Source organism: Nycticebus coucang, chromosome 4 (assembly GCF_027406575.1).
Source record: "Nycticebus coucang isolate mNycCou1 chromosome 4, mNycCou1.pri, whole genome shotgun sequence".
Lineage (NCBI taxonomy): Eukaryota > Metazoa > Chordata > Mammalia > Primates > Lorisidae > Nycticebus > Nycticebus coucang.
The window spans coordinates 107,888,499-107,909,080 of record NC_069783.1 but is presented as its reverse complement, the minus strand read 5'-3'; the positions used below and the strand labels follow the sequence as shown (position 1 = coordinate 107,909,080).

At 47.3% G+C, this 20,582-nt stretch overlaps 1 protein-coding gene across 3 annotated transcripts in view; it reads right to left on the bottom strand.

Moving 5' to 3' along the window:
* Positions 1-15,528: 15,528 nt before the first annotated feature.
* The window catches only part of TMEM132D (transmembrane protein 132D), a 742,271-nt gene continuing 737,217 nt past the window's right edge, over positions 15,529-20,582 (bottom strand). For 2 of the 3 annotated variants that reach the window (XM_053589947.1, XM_053589949.1), the window contains one exon: positions 15,529-18,572. In XM_053589947.1, coding sequence (XP_053445922.1) covers positions 17,406-18,572 — 1,167 coding nt within the window. In that variant the 3' untranslated portion in view covers positions 15,529-17,405. The remainder of the gene's footprint in view (positions 18,573-20,582) is intronic. The other variant, XM_053589948.1, reaches the window with a different exon arrangement.

Below are 20,582 nucleotides of genomic sequence, written 5' to 3'. Positions count from 1 at the left end.
AATTTCTCCATCATAAATGAAACTCAGTTTAGCTGGATACAAGACCCAGGTTTGAAAGTCATTTTGCTTTAGGAGATTAAAAGTCGTTGACCACCCTCTTCTGGCTTGAAAAGTTTCAGCAGAGATATTTGCAGTCATTCTAATATTCTTCCCTTTGAAGGTAATGGTTTTCTTTCTCCTAGCAGCTTTGAGGATTTTCTCCTTCATATTAACTTTAGTGAAGTTAATTATGATATGCCTGGGGGATGTCTTATTGGGGTTGAGTCGTGCTGGGGTTCTGAAGCTGTCCGCTATCTGAATTTCAGAATCTCTAGGCATGTCTGGAAAATTTTCTTTCATAATTTCATGCAGAAGGGCCTCTGTGCCCAGTGAGGCCACTTCATCTGTTTCTGGAACTCCTATGATTCAGATATCTGCCTTCTTCGAATTATCCCAGAGCTCTCTGAGAGAGTGTTCCGTTTTTCCTCTCCATTTCTCTTCCTTTTTGAGAGTTTGGGAGCGTTCAAAGGCTTTATCTTCAATGTCAGAAATCCTTTCTTCTGCTTGCTCCATTCTGTTGCTGAGGGATTCTACGGTATTTTTCATATCTTTGAAGGCTGCAAATTCTTGCTTCAGTGTGTCTAAGTCTTTGGTGGTTTTGTCTTTAAATTTGTTAAATTCTTGAGACAACTTTTGAATTTCTCCTCAAATTCCTAATTCCACTTTGTTAATCTTGTCTGCAATCCAAATTCTGAATTCGATTGCTGACATCTCAGCCAGTTGTTTATGAATGGGATCTTCAATTGCATCTGCCATATCTTTCCTTGGGGGGGAGGGGTTGATCTATTCTGGTTATTCATGTTACCAGAGTTTTTCCGCTGATTCCGCCCCATGGTTGTTTTACTCCCTCTGATTTTTTCCCCTGGGGCTTTGTCGAGGGCCTGTACAGTGTTGTCGCCTGAGAAACTGGGGCCCTGTCTGGTGTGGTGGGGCTAAGTGGTTCTGTCTTGTTTTTAGCTGGTTTCTGTTCCACCCTAGTGAAACAGATACTTTGGATTGAAGTCTCAGCTGTGGAGAAATATCAGCAATTAAGTCACCCCGCCCCCCACAGGCAAACAATTGGAAAAGAAAAATCAAACCTTCCTACCACCATGCACCCAGGGCACCACCTGATTTGTCCTCAGGCGATTGGTTCAGTTCAAAAATGTCCAAATCAATTGTCTCAGTCTGTACCTGTCTCGGGCGAGAGAGTTTAAGAGGTCTCTGGGAACTGGATCAAAGGGGTCTGGTGACTACTCTGGTGTGGCTTGCTCCAGTGCTGCGTGGAGTCAGGAGAAGCCACCCAGCCAATAAATCAGTCTGGAAAGGTTGCTGCCTCCTTCCCCACCTTGCACCACTTCACACCCAGTCACTGATAGCCCTGCAGTTGGCTGACCCAGTTGCCTGTAGTGAATCGGTACTCCAGGAGTTTGTACCTGCCTGAATCACAAGGAAGTCTGCCAGGCCGCTGCCCTCTGCCTCTCTCCAGCAGGAGGAGGTGAGGCCTGACAACCTCGGGTGCTTGATGAAGGTTGAGGGGTTTTCACTCAGGTCCAGTCTCGCCCCTGATTAATGTTACTGACAGGACAGAACAGAACAACTCTGCAGTTCTTTGAATTGAGTTCCAAATCAGCTTGTCTTTGCTCTTGTATTGTCTATAGGCTGATGATCCCCTGAGGGCCAGGTGCGTCTTAGGTTTAGTAAAGTGGACCTCTGGGTCAGCCCTGCCCTGGGAGTTTCCCTGGTTTGCAAGTTGGAGTTGCCTCAGGCAAACTCAGAGTCTTTGGTTGCCCAGGGAGACAGGGGGTGTGGCTTCAGAATATTCGGTAGTGAGCCATATTGCTAGCAAAAGAGGGGTGCTGCTTTATGGCTCAGGCAACTGTTGCTCTGGTGTAGCTCCCCTCCGGCCAACCGTCCTCTCTCAGCTCCCATACCCCAGAGTCTGCACCGACCGGCTGCAGCCCAGCACTGTCTACACCCCTCGAGCAATCGCCCAAGAGTCTGGACCCCTGGGGGACAGGCCTCCAGACCTTGGAGCGAGAGCAGAGGGGAGTGCGGGGAGCCCTGGGAGCCTGGGGTTGCAGGCAGAGAACACACACAGCTTTACACAGTTTTATGCCTGGCCATATTGTCACCAAAAGACGGCTATCACACTGTGCCTCAGGAAACTGCCACTCCGGTGTGGTCCACTCTCCGCTGACCAACCGGGACTGGCCTCCAAACCCCAGTGTGAGCGAAGTGGAGCACTGGGAGCTCAGAATTCCAGGTAGAGATTATATACAGTTTATACAGTTTTATGCCTGGCAGGAGGACGCCGTGGCACCCTAGTAGGGGAGGTAGGTCCAGTTTTTAGAGGGTCTCTCCCATGGAATATAATGGGAGGACTTTTGAACTCTCCTCATTTGTTTATGGGGTGCTACGAGCCATTCTCATGGGGGAGGGGACTTCCATCCACTTGGTGATGGATTTTGTACCTTTGTTTGTATCCTTGTGGTCGCAGCTCGCCCCAGCGGGGTTGATGTGCATTCTACAACCTTCTCTCTTAGTGCAGCTCAAATCCACCAGGTTTCTTGCTGAATTTTTGTCCTTTAACTCTCCTTCTGGACGGGAGCCTCTGTGGAAAGCTGGCTTCAGTCAGCCATCTTGTCTCCTCCCCTCCTAACACTCTCTTTATTTCATTTAAAGTGTGCTATGTAACCAGGTAAATGTGTAAGGTGACATCTAGGATGCTTTGGGCCAGTTGAGAGCTGAGTCAGTGATACAGATCCAGGGGCATGTCATGAATATACTGGTAATACACATGGAAAATACTTACAGCTATCTCTAACTAAGTACTTAATGTTTGCCCAGCAGTTTATAATTTTAAGTACACTAACTTATGTATTTTTCACAATAACCCCCTGCTATTATTTTCTCTGGTCTATAGAGGAGAACTCTAGGGGTACAAAGAGATTAACAGTTTATAAGCAACAGAATGAGAATTTGAGCCCAGCCCATTTGGCTCCAAGTCCATGACTTAAACCACAAGGCTGGATTGCCTCTGCAGTATGGTAATAAATGATAAGAAAAGTTAAGTCAGACAAAATTAAGGTCATTTCTATATCAGTGTTGGTCCTCTGGTTCTTTCCAGAACCAAACGTACTTATTTATTTCTTGTGTATCATTCTAGTAAATAGATTTGATTGTATCCAACCTAGTCCTTACATCTGCACAGTTCTGACTTAACTATAAATCGGAAAGTGTTCTGTTACACTAAAAAAGCCCTTCATTCCTTTTAAGGTGCTGTCTGTAACACACCTGAGACGTGGTGTGGGTACTCTTGTTGGAGCGATGTCATCCCAGTGAACTTTTGGGGGGTTGGGCAGCTCAACCAATATTGATTTTTCCAAAGCCCACTGCAAAGATGGCCACGCCTTTGGCCATGGGCCTTTTTCCCCAGAGACCATAATGCTTCCAGAGATTTATATTATGATGATGAGGTCTTGGGCATATCTGGGGGTCTTGGGAGCCTGTGGTAACTTCATATGTCCAGAGAAGACCACATAGGGCCTTTAGGATTCTATGTGGTAACAGGAAGCTACATTGACTCTATGGAGATTTGAGAACCATTGTGGCCCTTCCTGGGTATATCAGTTGGTTCTTGCTGTGTAACATATAAGCACAAAACCTAGTGGCTGGAAAGAACAAGGATTTGCTTAACTCATGAGCATCTTGCATTGGCTGGGTTTATTGATGTTTCTCTTATCAGTTGGTGGGTTAACTATTAGGTCAACTTGGCTGGTTTTGGCTGGTCTCCCTTACATCTGAGACCTTGATGAAGGGCAACTGCTTTATGTGGCTTTTCAGAAAGCTGGCCTGGGCATGTTGGCATGGGGGCAGAAATCTCTAAAGAAGGAACAGGGACATTACAGGGCTCTTGACACTTAGGTGGGGTAACTGCCTCAATGTCACTTCCACTATATTTTGTGGATTAAAGCAAGTAGTAAGGCTGGCACAGATTCAAAGAGTCGTAATACATACCCCTCCCCTGGGCAGCAGGAGTGCAAAGTTACATCAAAAATCATTACACAAAGCTGAGCATGGTGGCTCACACCTGTAATCCCAGCACTCTGGTAGGCTGAGGCAGCTGGATTGATTGAGCTCAGGAGTTGAGACCAGCTTGAGCAAAAGCGAGACCCTGTCTTCAAAAATAGCCGGGGGTTGTGGCAGGTGCCTGTAGTCCCAGCTACTTCGGAGGCTGAGGCAAGAGGATCCCTTGAACCCAAGAGTTTGTGGTTGCCGTGAGTTACGATGCCATGGCAACAAAGTAAAACTCGGTCTCAAAAAACAAAAAACCAAACAAACAAAAAAAAGAAAATCATTACACAGTGGATATGTAATGTCAAACTGTCATGTTGTGTACCTTGAGTGTATATAATCTTTCTCTAACAATATTTTAAACTAATAAAGGAAAAAAATGGTTTGCATATGGGGAGATTTGGAGAGTCTTTTTTGATCAGTCCATTGTACCAGGCCACACCTCTGGACTGTAGAGTCCACATTGCCCTCCAAGCTGGGAGACATTCATGGAGTTGACAAGGGGAGCCTATGCTGGCCCTTGAGGACTGTGCTAAGTCCATAGAGTCTGAGAAGCTAGTCATAGCCCCAGAAAACCAGAGAACCCCATGAACTCTTTAGCTAGTTCCTCGCTGAAGGGCATTTTTGTAGTCCCCAGTGTTTTGTAACTACAATGAGCTCTGCCAGAAATAGCCAAATGCCTCTACCTGCCTTTGTGCAAATGTGTAGGTCCAACTGTGGTATAAATGAGCTAGTGTACTTTGAAGAGGGAATTCATGTCTTTCTTCTGGGGGTCACTTGGTGAGGTGTCTGAGTAACTACACACAGTCCCCATACAAGAGCAGAGCTCCTTGCATCCTCGTCCTGGAGGCTCATTCATCATCGGAGGCTCCAGTGTCTGGGGCCAGTGGCCATCCTCTGCACCAAACTCTTTGGCTTACCATGCTTCTCTGCATTCAGCATTGGTCTTCTCAACAGCTTCCCACTGAGTGTGTCTCCCACGGCTCCCTCTGCCATGCACACTCAGCTCATGGCTGTATTAAATCAAATTGCTGCAGAATTGTTCAGGACACCCAGAGCCCCACAGGTTGGCACTATTGTTAAGAAGATTCCGGGCCCATCTCTGACCTTTGGAGCTCACCCAGCACATGTGGAGGAATGCCAAAAACTAAGAAGGAGACTATTGATCAGGATGGGAAGGAGGAAGGACAACAGGGAGTCGTAAATTCTTATTAATGGCTAAAGAAGGGACAGCTGCTGGGATTTCTGGCATAAAGATGAAAGGGCAGAATGAAGTTAAAGAATTGGAATATAAAACCCTAGAGTTGGACAGCCGCTTCCAAAACCTGGCTGTATATCACAATCAACTGGGGGAAACATTTAAAAACACAAAATCCTGGGCTCTGCTTCTAATTTGTCAACTCAACATTTCTTGAAGCTTTGATTTTTATTTTGTAAAAACTCTCTAATTTCAGGAACCACTGACATAGCCCAATGCTATAATCTCCACCACAACATCTATAAAGGACTAACCTAGCAATATTTACTCCCATTTACCAAGGGCTCCCTACAGTTAGGCAACGTGCACCATTTCACCATCCTGTGCACAACCCTATTATGTATATACAGTTGTCACCCACATCTCATGTAGGAATAGACACAAGTCAACAAGGCCATCATCACAGAGGATGAGACAGGAAGTCGACTTCCATAACCAGGAAGCAGAAGAGCACACAGTTGAACTAGCAACTATCTGCCCTCAAAGCCCTTGTTCTCTTTGATCTTTAAACTTGCTTCTTCTGTAAAATGGGGTGAGCAGTGGTGGCTGCTCAGATCTAAATCCCTGTAACACTAAAGCCATGCTCTGAACCCACAGGCTTCACTGCAGCACTGAAGAGTATTCTTTTGCTCATTGAAGATGATGCTCACTCACTTTTCTTACGATCTCTACCCATTCTAGATCCCCCAACCCCTGAAGAACACAATAAAAAGAGACTTATCTATCTATCAACGATCTATCTATCCATCCATCCATCCATCCATTATCTATCTATCATCTATCCATCCATCCATCTACTATCTATCTACCATCTATCTATCATCTATCTATCCAAACATCTATTATCTATCATCTATCATATATCTATCCATTCCTCCACCTATCTGTCTATATCTATTGTTTAGCTATCCATCTATCCATCTATCTGTCTATATGTGTGTTACATACCTGTATTATAACACATGTAAGTACATAGACATGTGTGTGCATGTGTGCATCATATATATATATTTATATGGGTGTTATATATGTGTATGTTGCACAGAAAATTATTATGATTATCTCCACACCTTTTGAAACTTTGGGCCTTTGTGCACTGCCTCTGGGAGGTCCTGTGAAATGGGGTTTTGGAGTGTTTTCCAGGGTTATGGCAGAAACCACATCGTCCCCAGAATCCATCCCTCCTGTGCCCCACTTAATAGAAAGAATCTCAGAGCTTTAGCCGGACACATGTCTGCTCCAGCAAGGGGAGGATCTGGGCTGGGCTCATGCAGGTGGGTTGGAAGTGAGGTGTACGGCTATAGGGTCCTGTCCTCCAGAAGGAAATTTCTCACACTCTCCTGCCTCCTAGTCCTTCCCTTCTTTGCTGTGGGCTGGGATGCGGATACAGTAGCTGTGCCACAGTTTTCTCTCCATGGGAAGGCTCTTGAGAGAGGAGGCCAAGAGAGCCACTAACTATCCAGTGACACACAGGTGGCCCCCACCACAAGGAAGCAAGTCCCCAAATGGTAAGTGCCGAGGTGGAGCAGGGACATAGATGGAAGACAGTTCTCCAGAAGGACACGACAGTAGGAGGAACCTGCGTCCTTAGATGACCTCATGAGTCATAAACACCCACCAGACTAGGACTGTTTCTTTCTAAACTATTTCTTGAAATAGAAAAGAATGTCTCTATTTTTTTTCCCTCAAAGCTCAGCTACCTATGCTGTAGGATATGGGGCCTTATCAAAAGGCAGGACATCAGAGTTCCCCCACTGACTGTGGCCTGGGTGTCACACTGGGAGAACAGAAATGTCCTTTTATTAGTAGGCATCACATGCTGGAAAGACTGGCTTCATCAGATAGGATGTTTGGTTGGAGCAGATGCTCTTTACTGAAAGTAAAGATGTTCTTTACTGGGGGGCCACTGGGAATTCACAGAATGTTTGAAGGTTTGGAAGTAGACAGGAAACAAGATGGCCTGGAAGGCAGGAACGCAGACACTGCAGGAGCAGATCCAAGCAGAGTCAGGCAGCCTGATGGAATGGCCCCTTTTATCTGCTTCTTCTGTTCCTCGGTCACTTGTTTGAGCACCAGTGGCCTAAGAAAGAGCCTCTACCTGGTTTGCCTGTTTCAGGCGGTGTGTGCACCTGCTGGCTGGCTCCCGTGCTCAGAGAAAGATGCTGAGCCAGGCAGCCTCCAGTTGATCCTTTGACTTCTATGTCAAAGATCAGCTACCTGCCTCTACTGTCCCATCAAGAATGCACACATTGTAGGAAGGTGATGCCTCAAGGAATTTGGGGTGTTAATAGGAAAGGGGGTTGGATGCTTTGTGGCCCTAAGCAACCACCATTGTTGTGGGAGTCAGGAGATGATTTTCTTTTTCTTTCTTTCTTCTTTTTTTTTTTGAGACAGTCTTACTATGTTGCCCTTGGTAGAGTGCTGTGGCATTATAGCTCACAGCAACCTCAAATTCTTGGGCTTAAGCGATTCTCTTGCCTCAGTCTCCCGAGTAGCTGGGACTACAGGCACCCACCACAATGCCCAACTGTTTTGGTTGCAGTTGTCATTGTTGTTTAGCAGGCCTGGGCCAGGCTCGAACTCTCCAGCTTCAGTGTATGTGGCTGGCGCCCTACTCACTGAGCTACCGGACCCTGACCAGGAGATGATTTTCGATGCCTAGCTTTGCCCCCTGCTCACCATGTGGCTCTGGGAAAACACCTTGACTTCTGGGGGCCTAAAGATCAAGACTAGAAGCCCCAGTGATCTGTATCCTCCAGTACACAGTTCCTGAGATCCAGTCACCCAGACATACGATATGTGTAACAGCTGCTAGTTACAGATGACCCTCCCTGCCGCGATCTGTGTATTGGCACACACAGCTCGAGCCATTTGTCCATCCAGTTGTACACCCACCCATGGAAAACTAAAATTGCACATATCGATTCTGTCTGCTTATTTGAGGAACAGGGAGACAGAAGGGGAATTATTTAAAAAAAAACTTCATATATTTTAGAGCATCTCAAAAGTGGGGGAAGAAACAGAGATTCACTAGGCCACAGGCTCAGATGATTTTTAAACATGCTTTTTTTTTAAGCCATACTTATTTTCAAATATGTATGGAACATCAGTGAGTTTTGCATATTCCCTGAGGCTTTTTAGAATTGGGAAGATTTAGATTTTGTTTACTTATCCATGAAGAAAAATGTAATTTGGGAAGTCTTCTCACCTATAGGTGCTTGAGCACTACCGTGGGACCCCTACAGGCTCAGGGAGCATCTTCCCTGTGGTAAATCACAGGTGACAGTCATGGCTGGGAAAACACCCCTTGGGAACCAAGAGAACCACCTGAGAGCAGCAAGTTCTGCCTGGTTCGGTGTCAGAAGCACTGGCATTCCTGGGAGCTAGCACTCACTGCTGCTTTCAAGATGGAAAGACCATAGTCTATTTTGGCACAAGGCTTGACGTTCAAGTTGGCAGCTAGCTTGAGGCTACAGACTTAAATAACTCCTCCTTCTCTGCAGACCCACTGGGCTAGAGGGGTGGCAAGGGCATGTGTAGGCAGAGCCAGCTGTTGCCCCTAATAGGGTCCCATCTTGAATTGAGCATGGAGGGTCTGATTCAAGACAACCACCTCTGCTGAGGGCTGCTAGTTTTCTTGTTCTCACAGCTCTCCCCACGTCCACACCAGTAAGAGTCTGCTGTTTGGTGAAGGTCCGTGGCTACCCCCAGTGGGCTCCTCTTGCTATCTCAGCAGGCAGCCTTCTCTTCTGGTGCACAAAAGCTCACCTACTCTGGCAAAGGCCTGGCACAGACAGGCAGAGGGTATGGACTTGAACTGTGGGGACATTCAGATGAGAAAAGAATATGTCTTAAATAGCAGAACTCACCAACCAATCCACAGGAGGTGGGATCTACGGAGGTCCTTTTAGGCAAAGCTGCCTTTACACTGTGAGCAACAGGGGGCCATGCACACCATTCTCCTTTGCACAGTCTTTGCAAGGGGTGCCTGGGCCAAGTGGCAGTGTCTTCATACTACAGGTGATGAACTTAAGGCTCGGGAGTGTGAAGTGACTTGTGTTGGTTTCCCGGCTCTATTACAGCATCAGATCTTAGCATTGCGAAATACTTCAAAAACTAACAGGAAGCACCGGCAACTTCTGACAGCCTCAGATTTTCTCTGAGCAGCCGAGGCCACGCTGAGGTTTGAGCCTGGAAGGCTGCTCACAGCCTCCACTCTCAGAGGAGAGGGCGTTGGCATGGAGGGCAGGCATGCTGTTGCCTGAATTGAAGCTGCTCATCGTGTCCAAGGAAGCTAGGGCAGGTGTAGGCAGTGCATTCAAGAAGAGCCTGCTTCTTTACAGCTCTGTTAGCTCCTCCGGAGCCAACATGCATGCTCTGATGGGCAGGCAGCGAGACAGGCCATCGGGCCACCTGGGACCACCAGCAAGCACAGAACCCCAACCTCCCTGCAGCCAGATCAATGCAGACAGTGGGCAGACTAATGAGCTCACCAGCTGCAAGAAAGGCCCCTGCGGTTTTCCTCCAGTAGGTAATAAAAAGTCACAATTAGGCCTCAAGAGACCTCTTTCTTCTCAAGAAGTGGAGTTTGTTTTGCTGCCTCCAGCCAAGCCTATATTGGCACCCAGGTCACGGGGAAGTAACGTAGTCTGGCATGAATCCGCCCCACCCTCCCAACCGATTTTGTACTTCCACACAAAGATTCACCCTTTAGGATACAGCCACTCCTTAAACCGGGCAGCGGCTAATGACCAACTATTGTGTGAATCAGGTTATGCTTGGAGCTGCTGTGATAATAAGTGACCCAGTACTCCAGTCGTGTGACAGAGCAAAGGGCTGTCTCTTGTCAAGGAGAGTCCAATGAGAGCAGGGTGCGCTCCAGGGCCATGCCACTCCTGACAGTGACTTGGGGATCCAGTTCCCTCTAGTGAAGCCACATGTCAACACGCACACGAGAACTCACACAGGCTCTCTCCTGCCCTCTCTGGAAGTGACAGCTGTCATTGTCATCACGGTTATTGCACAGCATTAGTTGCATGGCTCACCTGAACTGGGAGGCTGCTGGGAAATGTTTTGCACCTACTGTCTGTACAACTCCCAGTTTTCATGTATGGGGGGGGGTCTTTCCTGGAAATATGAAACAGCCAAGGGGAAAGTCTACCTGTAAGTGCCCTGGAGGTACTGGCAGTGTGGAATATGATGGGCAAAGATCTTCCATAAGGAAAAGTTAATCTGGGAAGGAGGGGATGTTCCACCACACTGTGCTTCACTCACAGAGGTTTGGACCAGCAAGGCCATGATAACATGAGGTGAGAAGAGGTTTTACTTCTGTATGTCTCTTAAGAGGAGAAATTGCATCCAACTTATTTTTTTTCCCCTTGATGTGACCAGAAATAGAGGTAATAAAAACTTGCTTATTGGCCCAGTGAAAGACACTAATGTCGTGTCCATATGGTAGAAAACCCAGCTATGTATATTAAATTCCCTGGTAATAGTTCAGTTTCCTGGTTTCTGCTAGGTAGCCAACAGTTTATCAGACTGTGCCTTCATCATTCATGTTGTGTAAATCATTAATTGTCTGCCTGCTCATCAAATCATTCATCTACACACTTATCCAATCATCCAAATATCTATCCATCAACCACTCACTCATTCACCATCTGTCTACCATCCATTCATCTACCATCAACTACCCACCTACCCATCCATCCAACCTTCTTATGAAACACCTATCCATCCATCCACCCTTCCAACCATCCACCCACCCACCAATCCATCCTCCCCCACTCACTCATCCACCCATCCACACATTTATCCACCCTTCCATCCATCTACCCATCCATTATCCATCCACCCACCCACCTACCCATCCACCTGTCTATCCATTCATCCACCCACCCATCCACCCATCCATCTATCCACCCACCCACCCACCTACCCACCTACCCATCTAACCATCCACCTGTCTATCCATTCATCCACCCACCCATCTACCCATCCATCTATCCATTCATCCATCCATCCACCCACCCTTCCACCCTGCCACCCACTCATTCACCCATCCATCAACCTACTCATCCACCGTCCAAACATCCATCTCTCAACCAGTGCTCAAATATCCAACCATTCATCCAAAAAGAAATATTTATTGATTGCTGACTCCTGGTAAGCATGACTAGTAGGAATATCACAGGAGACAGAATGGACTATATCCTTACTCTTCTGGAATTTGCATTTTACTAGGGAAGACACACAACAAACAAGGAAGCAAACACTTAGAAAAGACGATCCCCAAGTGCTTCAAGAGTTGTGAAGAACATGAGATGAGATGAGGGAAGCAGGAATGTCTGGAATGGGGAGGGCAGAGGCTGCTCTGAGGCAGTCTCCTAGCAGGATGAAGAGGGGTCAGGTCTGTGCAAATCTCCAAGAAGAGAGTTCCAGAAAGAAGAAGCAAGAAGGGCAAGATCATGGGCAAGGTCACACATCAAGGCCTTGAGGTGCAAGTGAACGTGTTCTGCCAGAAGGAATGTAAAGAAGGAAGCCAGTGGGCTTGGAGCTTGGTGAGTGAGTGGGCAGGTAGTGGGGTGGGTGGGTAACAGGTGGCCCTACATCACACAGGATCTTTGAGTCACAGCACAGGGCCCACATTTTACTCCAGGAGTTATGGGCATCTATTAGAGGGTTTCAGCCAAGAGTGATGTGATTAAAATCATATTTTTATTTGTGCTTTTTAATTTAATTTTATTTTTTGAGGTAGGTCTCATTCTATTACCCAAGCTCAACTGCAGTGGTGTGATCAAAGCTCATTGTAACTTCAAACTCCTGTAGTCCCCTCAAGGGAATACAGATATGCTACCACACCCAGCTGATTTTTAATTTTTCTGAAGAGACAGAGTCTTGCTTTGTTGCCTAGGCTGGTCTTGAACTCCTGGCCTCAAGTGATCCTCCCCTCCCCCCAGCCTCCCAAAGTACTGGGATTATAGGCATGAGTCATGGTGTCTGGCAATAAATCATGCTTTTAAAAGGTCACTCTGATAATTTTCATTTAGAAAGCATCGACTGCCTACTTAGATTCACCCAAGAGCCTTGAAATGCTCTGGATTCGGGGAACAGAGAGGAATAGCAGAGAAGCTTTCAAAGTTATAAAACAATCATGGCTGTAGTACTTTAAATCCATTAGTGTAATTGGTGGGTCAGGCTTGATTTAATATCAGGAAGAACAGCTGCGAGAAATTCAATCAAGGTCCAGCTGTCCAAGAAAAAGCATGGAAATTGTGCTGGTCCCAAGGGGCTCATTCATGGGCCCCCAGCCTGAGAGAAGAGGGTTTCCACGGTTGACCCGCATGGGTTATTTGTGAAGGGGGCTTGTTCCCACTCTTCAATATGGCTTACAATTTGCTGGGGCTTGTTCCCATTCCTCAATATGGCCTACAATTTGCTGGGGCCCTTTCTATGTGGCTCCAGAATCTTTCTGAATGTTTAGAAGCCTGGAAAGCAAAGCTCACAGGAATGGAACTTGGGAAGAGCAGAAGCCAGAAAGAGCCAATGCAAAGTCCCACTAGCCAATGCCTAGTGGGACTGATCGCTTTGCTCCGTGGGCAACTGCTTCCTCAGTCCATGGCAATAAGTATTCCATCTTGCCTTGGCAATCTGACCCTTCCCTGCTCTGAGTCCCTGTGATACGGTTTAGGTTTCAGGGCTGGGAGAGGCACCTGTGATGAAGGCCTGGACCATCGTGCGGGGGAGCAATCTGAATTATGTTCAGCAGCAACCCCTGCAGGCTAACAGGAGGCAAAGGACAGTGTTTTCTGGAGATGATAGGACAGTTGCTGTCTTCACTCTGTGAAACTGACAAATCTGGAGCATCCAGAGGCCTCCCTGGAGGGCGGTTCTGCCTGAGAAGGGAGCCACGCCGGCTTTCACAGAGCAAGATGTGGCGAGAAGAGGCAGGAAGACAAAGGGAGCCCGGGGCCAGCCATTCTGGGGGTCAGGCAGGGGCACTTCTAGCTGCTCGCTCCTAGGAAGGAACACATTTTGTCCCTCTCTCCTCCATATTTTTTCCCTATAAGCTCACTTGATTTCTTTTTAATCACTTTCAAGGAGAAAGATTCTCTCTGAAGCAAACAGAAAGACATGTTTTCCATCCCAAGGGCACTTCTTTCTCTGTGGAGTATATAGAAATGCATCCTCCAAGAAGGTGTGGTGAGTCCCTGATCCTCAGTACTTAGGTTGTGACCTTAGCTGGAAATGGGCTCTTTGCAGATGTAACCAAGGTAAGATAAGGTCATACTGGACTAGGGTATATTCGAAATCCAGAGACTGGTGTCACTGTGAGAAGGAAAATGTTGAAACACCAACTTGGAGGGAGAAGGCTAAGCAATGGCGGAGGCAGAGGTTAGAGTGATATGTCGACAAGCCAAGGGACTCCAAGGTTCTGCCTGGAGCCACGGGAAGCTGGTAGAGGCCCGGGACAGGGTCTCCCTCACAGCCTCACAAGGAACCAAACCAGCCCACACCTTGATCTTGGGTTTGTGGCTTCTAGACAATAAATTTCTGTTATTCATGCTACTCAGTTTGTGCTACTTTTTTACAGCAAAGTATCTGTAGTCCAGGAGGGATTGACACAGTGCAGGTGTTCTAGACTGGCTTCCCATCAGCATTGGGGACTGGACTTCCTCCACGGGCTGGGAAGCTCGGTGCCTCTGGGGGCCCTTCTGCTGGCCCAAAGGAGCAAACAAGCCAGGGATGAGAGAGACTTAGCCGCGTCACTTCATTTATTCACACTCAAAAAGACATCCTGAGGAAATCTCAGTTAAGACTTTGGTGCCATTTCTTTCTCGAGTTCTGAGCACACAGATTCCCCTTCCGTTTTGCCTTATAATGGCAACGTTGTGTTCTTTAAACAATGACATTCCATATTTCCCTGGGGACACATAGGAACATTCTTCTCTTTCATAAAGCAATATTAGTCTTCCCTATCTTGAAAACACATAGTTCCTCTGTCTATATTTGTTTCCCCCATTTTTGGGGACAGGCATAAGTCAGGAGAAATATTTGTCTATTCCAAGAAGAGTGATGAGATCAGTAATAAACAGAATCAATGCCCTGAGTCAAGGAGAGACCAGGGTGGAGGGAGACCCTCGCTCTTGATTTTACTCAACCAGGGCTAAGGATTGGAAGCCGTTCTCACCGGAGTGTCTGAATTTTCAAATGACAATAGAAATCCAGAATTTTTAGGTGAAATCTTCTAAGTCAGTGGTTCTCAACCTTCCTAAGGCTGCGGCCCTTTAATACAGGTCCTGTGGGTCACGATTCACAGGTTGAGAACTGCTGCTCTAAGTGTTAAATGTTGGCTCAATTGATTCTCTATTCTGTAACCTGTTTTGTTGTCATTTATAAAATTTAACGACTGCACAAACATTACTTTGTCACCCCCTCCCTGGAAGGATGTCAGTGAGGTTTCCCAGCACGAATGTGTGTGGGTTGTCTAATCTTGACGGCTCTATCTCCACAGCTGACAGCCGTCTCTGGCCTAATAAGTACCAGCTGGATAAATGAATGATCCAATACTCACCACTCTCTACATGAGTGTGAGGATCTCACGCAACTTCTCTTTACATGCAATTCTGTTGGGACTGCACTTGATTAAGGAATTTAAAGACTGAACTTTTCTAACCCAGCCCAGAGCTACTCTGCGTATGTGTGTTGGAGGCCCCAGGAAAGAGCATAGCGTTTTCCTCGCTGCAGCCCCAAGAGAGGTAGGAATAAACGTTTGCCTGCCACGGCTCCCACTTACCACCATCAGTCAGCAGGCTTTTAGGAGAGAATTGCATGTGTGATTTATTTGCAAATCCGTTCAGGTCCTGAAGGAGAGACACTTAGTACACAATGCACTTTGTCATCGTGTGTCAACATCTCCTCGCTGCAGAGAGCAGGGATACCAATGTAAGGGTGTAATTGGTTTGTGTTAGGGTGCTTACCTCTGCATTTCATTTAGCAAAAGCCATAGCGTCAGGAGAGCCATTTGCAATCGATGGCAGCCCCATGGAGGGGGTCAGCGTGTAGAAAGACAAAGGACAAACAGGAAGCCGCTGAATGCAAACTTTATATTTACAGCCGGTGAGTTTATAAATATATATTAACATTCTTACAATCTACAGTACATTCTACGCGTGGACAGATTCGGGCGAGGACAGCGGCTGTGGTTTAAACGAAACACCACGAGGGCGAGAATGCAAAGAAATATGAGGAGCTGCTGAAAAGAAAGAATTATCATCAAAAAGGGTGACCCCAGCAAACAAGGTAAGTAAACTTGGGGACAGGAGCAGGTGACGGTGCTGGCTGCAGGAATCCAGTCTCAGAGCAAACTGAGAGCACCACAGCTGGAGGAGAGAGTGCTGAGGTTGAGAGGGTGAACCAGTGGAATCTGCACACACGTTAGCTAAGGAGAATGCAATTATGGGGGGGGGGGGAGAGAGGAAGGAAAAAGGGTGGAGACGCAAACATACAGAATTACAGAGTCAGAAAGGAAGCTGAGAGATAGATCCAGAGAGACAGATACACCGAGAAAGAGAAATTGGAAAGGAGAAATCTAAAGAGGAGAAAGACAGAGAGGAGGGAGGAAGGGAGAGAGACGCTCAACTGCATGGCCTCTCCCGGCCTGTCCCCTGCACCGTCTCTCTCAGATCCTATCTAGTTGGCAATTATCCCACCCCCTTCCCTGCCTTGGAGTGAGCATGAGATGGAACTCCCCCCACCCCCGAGGGATTTGGGAGATGTTCAGAGTCATTTCGATTTTAAGCAATGCTACCCCTTTCCGGGCTGACTTTAGAGCCAGGTGCTCCCACGGCCTGCACGTCCCCCACCTGCCCCGGAGCCTCACGTCCTCCAGGCCTCCAAGGTGAAGAAGCTTCTGTACTTGTGTGGGGTCAGGCTTCCTGCTGGATCCACCCCTCTGCTCACCCTGCACCCTCCACACAGACACCCAGATGTCTCAACAACCTCAAGGGTAAATTCTTGGACAGGAGACCCACCAAGAACCGTGACAGATGCATCAGGAAACAGCCCTCTCGTCTGTGTAGACAGGTGAGGGCTTGTACCCTACCCAGTGCTGAGTTCCCTGTGAATACTGCCTACCCCTAAAGGCCAGCCTTTTCAAAGATGGACAGAGTTGACACAATGCCCAGGATGAAGGGAAGGGCCTCAGGAAATTGGAAATTGCCCCCCCACCCCGCCCTTACCTGCAAGTGACCAACAGCATTTTGGAAGGTGGCAATATAGTAGAGGAATTTAAATTTAAACAGAGTGAACTTGCTAAGAAGAGCCTGGTTCCTTGAACCTGATTGAAATTCTATGCCCAGTATCCTTAGTTTACAAATAAAGAAATGCTCTGAACTGCTCAGAAGATTCACGTGTGTGTGTTTGCTTCTGGTGTGTAGTTACAAAGAATTTCACACTTGTCCCCAATCAGTCCTCACCAGCAACTGCCTTGGTCTGTCAAGGACCTGGTCCAGCTCTGCCCTAGGGACTCAAGAGTGTCTCTCCGGAGCAGACTGGGATCCAGGCTGCCTGTGACCACGCTCACAGCAAGATCTGCTACTGCGGTTCACATGACACGCTTCCTCCCGCTCATCCACGCATGCCCAACCTGAGTGGCACTTTTCTTCTGTTGTTTGCAATATTGAATCTTGGAGTCACGTGGAATTTATAATGTCCAAATTGCTTTGATTAACAAGAGAAAGAAAGAGAGAGGCGGCTCTTCCCTGGAAGCTCTCAGAAGCTCAGTGATTCAGAACTCCTTTTTGTTCCAAGTTTTAAAAATCTTGCCGTAGTAATAAACCTCTTAACGTTAAGTAAGACATCGTACGCTGGACTGTGTGCACCGATGCCAACTCGGGGCCTCTCCCGCCAGGATGGGGTTGTCTTTTGAGATTCTCTGGACAGTGTCACCCTTCTCTTGTCCTACCATTTCATTTCTGTCCCAGGTGCACCACTGCTACACATCCTGGAATTAAAGGCTGAAAGGTGAGTGAGAACAAAGTGTGTGTGTGGCTTACACATGTTCGTGTAACCTCTCCATGTAGTTGTGTAGCTCTTTGCATTCCCCAGGGTCCAGATCCTGGCAGACCCACTTAATGTCATCCTCACTGCTCAGCCCCAGGGAGTTCCTGGTGGGGCACGGGTCATCCGAGGGGATGGTGGTGAAGGTGGTGAACTTCACTCTTTTCCTTTTTGAGGTAGGGGATGTTGGGGGCTCACTTTTTTGATCTTTCCCATCCAGGATTGTGGATCCTAATGGTTTAAACAGCTGCCCGTTGAGGCTTTTTTGGGAGTTTGTGCTGAGGAGATATTTAGTCTCCTCGAAATCCATGCCCCTGTCAATGGCAGTGATTTGCTCCTCTTGGGAGGATGCGAAGTTAATGTGATTCTCCAGCAGTTCTGTCCGGTTGCTCAACCCAACCCAGTCGTGGGAGTGACTCATCCCTTCTTGTTCCTCAAAGGGAACCTGTTTGTGCCTGTACTTTAACGCAAAGGTCACGCAGTTTATTAAGAAGACTAGAATAGCCAGGCAGAAGACACCCAACAAAGCATACATCCCAATTTCTAGGTCACTCAGCCCTTTGGATGCCTGCATTGGGTCATTCTCATCCAATTCCCCGTTGCTTCTGGGGAGGTCCCCCTGGGCTGGGAAGCTGGTGAGGTCGACGGGGATGGTCTGCAGGTGGCTGTCACCGTCGTTCTTCCGCAAGGTCGACCTCTCTGTCACAGTGCCCCTCCCTTCCATGAGTCCCACTGAAGAACTGCTGTAGTACCGTCCCTCCGGGCTCTCCCACTCGTGCAGGGTCTTTTTGGGCCTTCTGTTGCTGATGTCATTTTCCAGGTGAACACCTGCCCCAGTGTGTCTGCTGTCGCTGGTGTTGGGGCTGGCATCATTTTGACCAAATTTCACTTTGATGTTGGCTGTGCCGACAGCGAGCACACTCTTCCGCTTGGATTTCTGGCACGATTCACTGATAACCATTTCAACCTTGACCAGAGCACCGCGTCCTTCCATTTCAGCGGCAATGATAGGCCACTTGAACTTGGGGTCTTGGTGGATGGAGACCACCTTCTCATCCAAGGATGTGGCCATCAGAGAGAAGTCTTTCCCGTCATAAATATCTAGGGGCGTGACTGAGCCGTCACTGAACTGGACCCAGCAACTGATGGCTGCTTCCTGCTGAGAAGAATAAGTTAATGAGAATGTGCCTGAGTGCTCACCAAGACCGCTGCTTAGTAAAATGGACACACTGTGGCAGAAATATTACTACAAGAACAAAGAAAAACCTTCAAAACAGTGTAGGGATATGGGATAGGAGGCACCAAGGGTGTAAAAGAGAAGGAATTCTTATAAAGATGTAGCAAGCAGGCTACAGCAACAACAACAAACAGGGTAAGATTTGCTTTTTATAAAAAAACATCTGGAGATGCTAAGTGAAAACTGTGACCCTCGGGCTGTCCTGTATCTACTTCTGCATGATAATAAATTCCATGCCAAAGGGCATTACTGGCTAGAGGGATCATTTACAAGTGTTACACATGTATATGAAAAATGTTTATTACATTATTTTTAAGTTGCTTTCATCCTGAGTCTCCACTTATTACCCACAACACAGATTAAAGACCTTAATCTAGACAAGGGCTTCAGTTTTGATGGTCTTGCCGTGTCTGGGTCTGTAGGAATGGGTTTGCACCAGCCTCCAGACATAGTCTTGGCTCGGAGGTCAGAGGTCAGACCAGGGACTGAGGGGAAGAAGCACCCTGTATAGAGGGTCTGTCTCTCTCTCCACCTCCACCCTTCTCCCAACTGGCTGGAAGAAACTGGGTGTCAGGGACAAGGGGCGTGCACATCTCCGTCCCTTGCCTTTTCCACTTTGGTGATTTAGATCAACTGCCTCTGAGAACAGTCTGGCCAGGCCGATCGTTGGATATAGCATCCAACTTAAGGCAAAAAATGATGCCATTTCGCTCAACAGTGAACGGTCAGATGCATTGCTTCTCCTCTGCCCCCACCTTCCCCCTCTTCTGAAGCACCTGCTCCACCCTAAGCTCAGAATGATGACCAGCTCTTAAAGGCATGTGACCCTGCCTGCCTGGATGCGGCTCGCTGGGATGAGGCAGGCAGCTGCTGTGAGAGCTATCTCTCTTAGGAGCACTGAGCTGGCTGGCATCTCTGTCTTTCTCTCTTATTTGAAACAAGAAAAGCAGGACTAAAGGGACAGGGGAAGGTGATTCGTGGGAGCTCATATAAAATTGGAGAAGGAAGCCCCACTTTGCGGCAACCACTATGGATCATGTGTAGATACAGCATTTAACTGTAGAAAGAAAATAACAAATTAGACCAAAATAAAGACATAGCAGAGTGAGACAGTGGATGTGACAGAGACTGTTGACCTTCCATTTCCTCCAAGGTCATACATCAGAGTCTATGAAATTCCCTTAATCCTCCCAACATATCCTCTGTCGTTTATGCTTGCCCCAGTGGGTTTCTCTTTCATGCAACCCTCTGGCCCCCGACCAGGACAGAAGTTAATTTTACACGGCTGTTGTTTAGTCTTTGGAAGTAAGAGGCAAGGCTCCTCAAATGTGGCTGGTGACCTCTGCTCCTTCCCTCGGCTTAGCCAACAAGTACTTATTTTTGTTAGCTGTTGGTATGGACTAGTTGCTAAGTAGAAAACCTCCCAAGACACAGTGCAAAAGTTATTGGACGTGACACTGCTTTGCCCAGGTTCTTTCAGTCTGCCATGAAATCTGAAGAGAAAATTCAAGTGCACCATGCGTTTCTTGAAACCACCATTGTCAGAGCCAAGTTGTGCAGAAGGGGTAAGGGCCCTGTAAACTCACTGTGGAGCAGATCTCAGGGTCCTGTGTTTCACTCTGCATGTCAGAAATAGGGGAGCTCCTTGGGCCGATTCCAGCTGTATCCCATCACTTCTGTAACTCCTAGCTGCCCACCACCTGATCTTTTTTTTTAATTTTTGTACCATATTTATTTAGCACCTACTGTGAATTACTTGCTTTACACCCAGCATCCCTGTAACTCCAGTTTTTTTTTTTTTTATTGTTGGGGATTCATTGAGGGTACAATAAGCCAGGTTACACTGATTGCAATTGTTAGGTAAAGTCCCTCTTGTAATCATGTCTTGCCCCCATAAAGTGTGACACACGCCAAGGCCCTACCCCCCTCCCT